Source organism: Oncorhynchus nerka, linkage group LG8 (assembly GCF_034236695.1).
Source record: "Oncorhynchus nerka isolate Pitt River linkage group LG8, Oner_Uvic_2.0, whole genome shotgun sequence".
In the NCBI taxonomy this organism is placed as follows: domain Eukaryota; kingdom Metazoa; phylum Chordata; class Actinopteri; order Salmoniformes; family Salmonidae; genus Oncorhynchus; species Oncorhynchus nerka.
Window position 1 is genome coordinate 18,348,979 of NC_088403.1, and position 8,787 is coordinate 18,357,765.

General features: G+C 44.6%; 1 protein-coding gene across 1 annotated transcript in view; it reads right to left on the reverse strand.

Annotated features, from left to right (window-relative positions):
- Nucleotides 1–6: 6 nt before the first annotated feature.
- Nucleotides 7–8,787, reverse strand: part of LOC135572876 (protein arginine N-methyltransferase 8-B-like) — a 22,871-nt gene continuing 14,090 nt past the window's right edge. Inside the window, exons 5-10 of the mRNA XM_065021482.1 lie at nt 7,948–8,090; nt 7,186–7,273; nt 5,600–5,715; nt 4,529–4,679; nt 3,040–3,161; nt 7–782 (exon numbers count right to left, since the gene is read on the reverse strand). Coding sequence (XP_064877554.1) covers nt 699–782; nt 3,040–3,161; nt 4,529–4,679; nt 5,600–5,715; nt 7,186–7,273; nt 7,948–8,090 — 704 coding nt within the window. The 3' untranslated portion in view covers nt 7–698. The remainder of the gene's footprint in view (nt 783–3,039; nt 3,162–4,528; nt 4,680–5,599; nt 5,716–7,185; nt 7,274–7,947; nt 8,091–8,787) is intronic.

Sequence of the window (8,787 nt, forward strand, 5' to 3'; positions counted from 1 at the left end):
CAACAATTCTAAGTAATTGTTGTTTATTTGTTCATCACTCCTACACCACACCCCAAAATCACAATGGCAAAATAACTTCCAGCTGGAGATGGAAGACAAGACATTTCTCACAGGTTTCTATCATTAAACATGTTCCATTAGCAATTGTGAATATCTCAAATGATCAAATCATGATACCTGAAATCAACCAAGAACAAAAAGCTAAACATGCAAATAACTTACCAGTACTGAATACCAACAAAATATAACTAACTTGAACAAACACTGAATGACTTTCCTGTTAAACTCTTACGTTCTGCATTCGTTGAACTTTGAAGACAGCTGTAAAACAGAGGTGTAGTCTGTCTGTTTTCCTTGATAAAAGACATGCTCAGAGTTTGTCCTTAAAGTGCCTCTGGACTGGCATCTAAAATCCCTATAACTCCTTTAGCTCTAGTACTGATAACACTGAAACTCAACCTGAAAAAAATAACAAATCAAGTTCATCAGGGATATTACATTCTCAGGGCAGCTTTAAAAATGTGGCAGGTGATGGCGCTATTGCTTCGAAATGGCTTGTTTTTATGACATCACTTAGGTGCTGGAGCGCTGTCATCCAATCAGATGCGTATCGTGTCCCCCTCGGACCAATAAGAGGGCCTGTTGGAGAGCCTGTGCCCTCCCTCTCAACTAGGGGGATATCGCCCTTTGCTGGTCAGCTAGCGCATCTTGTAGTCGTGGGAAATGGCCGCATCACACAGCTGTCCTTTAAAGTCCAACTCCAAGGTGAACTCCAGGTCCCGCTGGAATACAAGAGAAGACTCTTCAGTCCAGCTATAACCATTTGACAGTATCGTGTCGACCCCAACCAGAGGTGCTGCCTCTGGTATTTTCTTTTCACATTGGCCTCCTACAATTTCAGTAACAACGGAAGTGTAACCAGGCCAGCACAGTACGGCTTGGCTTAGTAGTGGGAAAAGGGTATTTGAGATGGACACAACAGTAGGGATAATTAGCCCTTTTGAATGCTTTGAAAAGACATCCTTTATCCCTCCCTCCATTTAAAGTAGTCACTGACCTACAGTTGAAGTTGGAAGTTTACATACACCTTAGCCAAATACATTTAAACTCAGTTTTTCACAATTCCTGACATTTTATCCTAATAAAAATTCTCTGTTTTTGGTAAGTTAGGATCACCACTTTATTTTAAGAATGTGAAATGTCAGAATAATAGTAGAATGATATATTTGAGCTTTTATTTATTTCATCATATTCCTAGTGGGTCAGAAGTTTACATACACTCAATTAGTATTTGGAAGCATTGCCTTTAAATCATTTAACTTGGGTCACACAAGCTTCCCACAATAAGTTGGGTGAATTTTGGCCCATTCCTCCTGACAGAGCTGGTGGAACAGAGTCAGGTTTGTATTCCTTCTTGCTCGCACACAATTTTTCAGTTCTGCCCACAAATATTCTATAGGATTGAAGTCAGGGCTTTGTGATGGCCACTCCAATACCTTGACTTTGTTGTCCTTAAGCCATTTTGCCACAACTTTGGAAGTATGCTTGGGGTCATTGTCCATTTGGAAGACCCATTTGCAACCAAGTTTTAACTGATGTCTTGAGATGTTGCTTCAATACATCCGCATCATTTTCCTGCCTCATGATGCCATCTATTTTGTGAAGTGCACCAGTCCCTCCTGCAGCAAAGCATCCCCACAACATGATGCTACCACCCCCGTGCTTCACGGTTGGGATGGTGTTCTTCGGCTTGCAAGCTTCCCCCTTTTTCCTCCAAACATAACGATGGTCATTATAGCCAAACAGAAATGTTCAGAGGACATTTCTCCAAAAAGTACGATCTTTGTCCCCATGTGCAGTTGCAAACCGTAGTCTGGCCTTTTTATGGCGGTTTTGGAGCAGTGGCTTCTTCCTTATTGAGCGGCCTTTCAGGTTATGTCGATATAGGACTCGTTTTACTGTGGATATAGATACTTTTGTGCCTGTTTCCTCCAGCATCTTCACAAGGTACTTTGCTGTTGTTCTGGGATTGATTTGCACTTTTCGCACCAAAGTACGTTCATCTCTAGGAGACAGAACGCGTCTCCTTCCTGAGCGGTATGATGGCTGCGTGGTCCCATGGTGTTTATACTTGCATACTATTGTGTGTACAGATGAACATGGTACCTTCAGGCGTTTGGAAATTGCTCCCAAGGATGAACCAGACTTGTGGAGGTCTTGGCTGATTTCTTTTGATTTTCCCATGATGTCAAGCAAAGAGGCACTGAGTTCCAATTTGTAAGTCGCTCTGGATAAGAGCGTCTGCTAAATGACTTAAATGTAAATGTTAAATGTTTGAAGGTAGACCTTGAAATACATCCACAGGCACACCTCCAATTGACTCAAATTATCAGAAGCTTCTAAAGCCATGACATAATTTTCTGGAATTTTCTAAGCTGTTTAAAGGCACAGTCAACTTAGTGTATGTAAACTTCTGACCCACTGGAATTGTGATTCAGTGAATTATGAGTGAAATAATCTGTCTGTAAACAATTGTTGGAAAAATGACGTCGTAGATGACGAAGTAGATGTCTTAACAGACTTAACAGACTTGCCAAAACTATAGTTTGTTAACACGACATTTGTGGAGTGGTTGAAAAACGAGATTTAATGACTCCAACCTAAGTGTATGTAAACTACAGCTGTTTCTAAGGTTGGATAAGTCACTGCCAGTTTCCCACTGTACTACTTTCACCAATCCAACCCTCTCCAATCCGTGAAGACTTCAAATAAGGGAAGAAGGGAGGATGCATTTGTAGAGTTTTAACAGTTAAAGTCAGTGGGTTGTACAGCAATAGGATGGCGGTTTTGCGGCATCTGAGCTAATACTCATGTAGGGCTTCACTCTTAGAAAGACATATTCATAGATCATGTTAAAGACTTGACATCTTGACATCTATAGAAAAACCCCATCTAGAATGATTATTTTATAAAGAGCATTTTATTCTATGCTGGCCTGGAGTGAGCTGCAGTTCTTATACAGCGGAGCTCTATTCTCACCACGTTCTTATCGTTGGGCTTGACTGCGATGCTGCCCAGTATCTCCTCTCCCTTCCTCACAGTCAGGTAGTCCTCCAGGTAAAACACTGTCTGCTTCCAGTGGGTACTGGCAGCGTCAGGAGCTGGACATGGGAGAGAGGGGGAGGATTAGGAGGAGGGGAACAAGAGAGGAGGGGGACATGGGAGAGAGGGGGAGAATTAGAGGAATTAGGAGGAGGGGAACAAGAGAGAGGGAGGAGGAGGCAGAGATGGAGGGAGAGGGGGGATTAGGAGAAAAGAGAGGGGGAGGATGAATGGACATGGTATTGAGAGACAAGAGAGGAGCTGGACATGGGAGAGATCTCAATTGCATACATGGGGGATTAGGGAGGAGGGGAACAAGAGAGGAGGAGATGGGAGAGAGGGGGAGGAATAGGAGGAGGGAGAACAAGAGAGGAGGGAGATGGGAGAGAGGGGGAGAATTAGGGAGGAGATGGGAGAGAGGGGGAGGATTAGGAGGAGGGGAACAAGAGAGGAGCTGGACATGGGAGAGAGGGGGAGGGGATTAGGAGGAGGGGAAACAAGAGGAGCTCTCCTTGTCTCCTTCTCATCACCCATTGGATAAGAAAGCCAGAGGTCCCTCCCCTCTGACTTATCCTCCAAAGGGTTTTGAGAGGAGAGAGGACGCCATGAGTATGCAATTGAGATCTTCACAGAGATGGTGGAGAGTGAAATAATCAGACGGAGAGGGAGACAGAAAAAGTACCATTGGTATGTATTTTTAACCTGTGCTGTTCCACTTCACACCACTAGAGGGGGTCAAGAGCTGAGAACCCAAGTCAACTTGTTATTATAGGAAACAGCAAAGTATGTTATTACTTCATGCTTTTATGTCTAGCAGTACCTTTTGATCATCAGCCTCAAACCTACACCTCACAATAATATCACCCTCCCCTTGTCAAAACCTTGATGAATTAACATGCAAAAAATGTGCTGTGCTTCCACAATCTTCCAAACAAAACCAAAGGATCATTGCCAAAGACAAGAATCTCCACAACTACATGTATGAGAACAGTTTTTCAGCCTGGCTTATTTGTACAAGTGCTACAATTGACTGATTTACATAAAATGATTGATGTCTGTTTGAAATGACAACTTTCCATTGTTGCATAACCTGGACAGGACACAGAAACTGAACACGGTGGTTCTCTCCCTGTAAAAGATCTCTAGTGGCTTCAGGTTCCAGAGCTTTTAACAACACAAGTGGCTTGTGTGGAAGATATGTAACTTATATTGTCATACACCTCATTTCAAAGGACCTAGCGTTTAGTGTACTTGAATGTGGTCACATCGTGGGGTATGTTCATTAGTAACAAAACATTTTTGCAATGGAAAACAAAAGTAGGTCTTTATTATTGGACCAGTTCAGGTAGTTCTTCCCTGTTTCAGTCTGTTTTCTGACTCTTGGTGCCAAATGAACACAACCCATGTGTGTGTGGTGAGGTCTAACCGGTAGAGAAGCCAGTCTTCTTATGACACTTGGTGAACTCGATGTTGAAGTAGGTGACCATGGCGTGGACATAGTCGTTCCTCTGGATCTGCAGGCAGAAGGCCGTGGTGAAAGACAGGTCCTCAGGCTTCACCGTGTAGATGTCCACTTCCTGGGTCATAGGTTACAAGGGAAATACGGTACAGGGTGACATGCATCGGAAGAAAGATATCTCTCTCTCACACACACACACATACACTTCTCCTTTATCCTCTATTTCAACATATCTCTCTCAATCTCTCTCTCCTTACATCTATCACTCCCTCATACATAAAAGCACTGTCAGACATACACAAATGCACATCTCTCAAACACACGTGGTTGGCTCCATTCTGCCCTTCAACCTCATTATCTATGGGATGATATTAGATTGTTAAGAAGTTTCATGACATGCTTTCTGATCCAGTGCTTTTTGCACACTCACACATTCATCCATCCATCCTTTCATTCATACGTCTTAGAAAGCATGGCACCTCTCAGCATCAAATACTTTCATCCTGAAGATAATTCACACAGCATCTCATATCATGCCTCTCTTTTGGATGATTGATGTGACATCGGACAGGACAGACAGGCCGTCATTGGACAGGACAGACAGGCCGTCATTGGACAGGACAGACAGGCCGTCATTGGACAGGACAGACAGGCCGTCATTGGACAGGACAGACAGGCCGTCATTGGACAGGACAGACAGGCCGTCATTGGACAGGACAGGACAGGACAGCAGTGTTAAATCCCAATGTGTCACACAGACCCGAGTGCCAGGCCTTTTATGGCTCAGATATGGTGGCTGGCATGGGTCCCACTGTGAAGTCTGTACAGTCTAGAAACACACAGTCTAGACACATTCATTGACATGCAAATCACAGACAGGGACACGGAACCCATTTAGGGCTCATCATAATTCTTCGCTGGTAGTCTCTCTGTGACACTTCAATTTTGGAAAGTAATTCTTTAAGTCTGTCTGGATTCATGCAGTAATTCACACACACACACACATATACAGACATATATACATACACACACACTGACCTTGACTAGGCAGGAGTTGGTCACCACCTGTTTGGGGTCCACCACGTCCACCAGGGGCTCTCTCATGGCCACGTTACGGATGCAGGTCATGTCAAAACCGTACACGTTCTCCCACCCTGAATACACACACACACACACACACACACACACACACACACACACACCACACACACACCACACACACACAGATATGAGCAAATCTGGTACACTCTGTGTCTGAATTGTTGGTCATCACACAGCCTCTCTCTCTAAGTGGTGGTCATCACACAGCCTCTCTCTCTCTCTAAGTGGTGGTCATCACACAGCCTCTCTCTCTCTAAGTGGTGGTCATCACACAGCCTCTTTCCAAGAATTCTCCCTGGCTGTCTCTCTCTGCTCCAGTGGTGGCCATCACACAGACTCTCTCTCACTCTCTCTCTCTCTAAGTGGTGGTCATCACACAGACTCTCTCTCTCTCAGGGACAGAAAAGGCCAAATAAATGGTGGTCATCACACAGACTCTCTAAGTGGTGGCTATCACACAGACTCTCTCTCTCTCTCTCTCTCTAAGTGGTGGTCATCACACAGACTCTCTCTCTCTCTCTCTAAGTGGTGGCCATCACACAGACTCTCTCTCTCTTTAAGTGGTGGTCATCACACAGACTCTCTCTCTCTCTCTCTCTCTCTCTCAGTGGTGGTCATCACACAGACTCTCTCTCTCTCTCTCTCTCTCTCTCTGTGGGGGTCTCTCTCTCTCTCTCTCTCTTCTCTCTCTCTCAGTGGTGGTCATCACACAGACCCTCTCTCTCTCTCTCTCAGTGGGGGTTATCACACAGCCTCTCTTTCTAAGTGGTGGTCATCACACAGACTCCCTCTAAGTGTTGGTCATCACACATACTCTCTCTCTCTCTCTCTCTCTCTCTCTCTCTCTCTTGCTCTCTCTCAGTGGTGGCCATCACACAGACTCTCTCTCGCTCTCCCTCAGTGGTGGTCATCACACAGACTCTCTCTCAGTGGTCGCCATCACACAGACTGTCTCGGTGGTGGTCATCACTCAGACTCTCTCTCTCTCTCTCTCTCTCTCTCTCTCTCTCTCAATGGTTCTCATCACACAGACTTTCTCATACAGATTCTCTCACATAGACTCTCTCAGTGGTGGCCATCACACAGACTTTATTGGCACTGTGTTGGATTGGAAGAGTGTCTGAAGTTTTAGATTGAGATGAAAACTGTTATTCTCTACTTGCTGCCTAGGATCGATAACAACCCTCAGAAACAGTGGAAAGATGGCACAGCTTTACAATTGCCACAAACGTTGACCCCCTTAGTATGTCTATGTGGTGTTCCTCTAGTGAGAGACAGGGGCCTTAAATACTCTTCTACTACATCTGGCAGCCTTGTATTATAGGTCTACTTCAGTTTGGGTTATGAACAGAGCAGACAGGCTCTCCCTCTCTTCCCTCCATCCCTCCTCTGCACAGCTCTCTGTAGTCTAGTCCAACCCAGAGGCTGGAGGAGAGAGGGAAGAGGGAGAGGACAGGATACCTCCAGCATACATACAGTATACACACAGTAGCTAAGAAACGGAGACGGAAGGATGTTCTCACAGTGTATCTTGAAGTCCTTGTACTGCCTGTCCTCGATGGCCACCACATACAGAGCAGCCCTGTCAGGAAACATCAGCCCTCCAGGCTTCTGAATGTGAGAGGAGACACCAACATAAATTGAGTTGAGATACACCTCATAGAGAATAGAGACATCCTACAGTCACATGCATTGTCTGCACACCTGGCATCCTGTATGTAACATTAACTCATACCCAGTCTAAAACCCTGAAGCAGCAACACTGGTTAGAAACCAGATCGTCCTCTCGCTGGGCGCTATAAGCAGGACCTTTGTCGATATGTGGATACACACACACACACACACACACGCACAAACGTACATGCACACACACATACACACACATCATTGCACACATACATGCAGGCATGTACAGGTGTGGGATCTTCATTTGACCTATATTGTCACAGAAAAATTATCCTAGAGCAACAGGATGTGAACGTTTAGTCCATAACGTTGCTTGATCGGGGGTTAAGCTATTAGCTGGACAACAATATGCTACATGAAAAGTGCAATACTGTTAATATAACCATGTGTTAGTGTGGATTTTCACTGAATTTATGTAAATCTTCAAAGCTCAAAGCTGCATTTCCTGTGGTGCAAGAAAAGCCTCAGCAAAAAAAGACTGACCAAATTAAGACCCTACACCTGTATTATCTCTCTATCTTTCTTTCTCTCTTGCTCTCTCTCTCTCTCTCTCTCTCTCTCACACACACCCATACACAAAAACAAACACACACGCTTACTAGCCATTTGTCCCTGGCGAAGATGACCGTATTGAGCATAGACTCGTAGAAGAGACAGTAGCCCATCCACTCTGAGATGATGATGTCTACTTTCTCCACTGGCAGTTCCACCTCCTCCACCTTTCCATTGAAGATAGTGATGACTGAAGGACAGGACACAGAATGTCACTCACAACACACACTCCACTACACTAAACACTCCACTACACTAAACACTCCACTACACTAAACACTCCACTACACTAAACACTCCACTCCACCAAACACTCTACTACACTAAACACTCCACTACACTAAACACTCCACTACACTAAACACTCCACTCCACTAAACACTCCACTCCACTAAACACTCCACTACACTAAACACTCCACTCCACTAAACACTCCACTACACTAAACACTCCACTCCACCAAACACTCTACTACACTAAACACTCCACTACACTAAACACTCCACTCCAATGAACACTCCACTACACTAAACACTTGACTCCACTACACTAAACACTTGACTCCACTACACTAAACACTCCACTACACTAAACACTCCACTACACCAAACACTCCACTCCACTAAACACTCCACTCCACTAAACACTCCACTACACTAAACACTCCACTCCACTAAACACTCCACTCCACTACACTAAACACTCCACTACACTACACTAAACACTCCACTCCACTAAACACTCCACTACACCAAACATTTCACTACACTAAACACTCCACTACACTAAACACTCCACTACACTAAACACTCCACTACACTAAACACTCCACTACACTAAACACTCCACTACACTAAACACTCCACTACACTAAACACTCCACTACA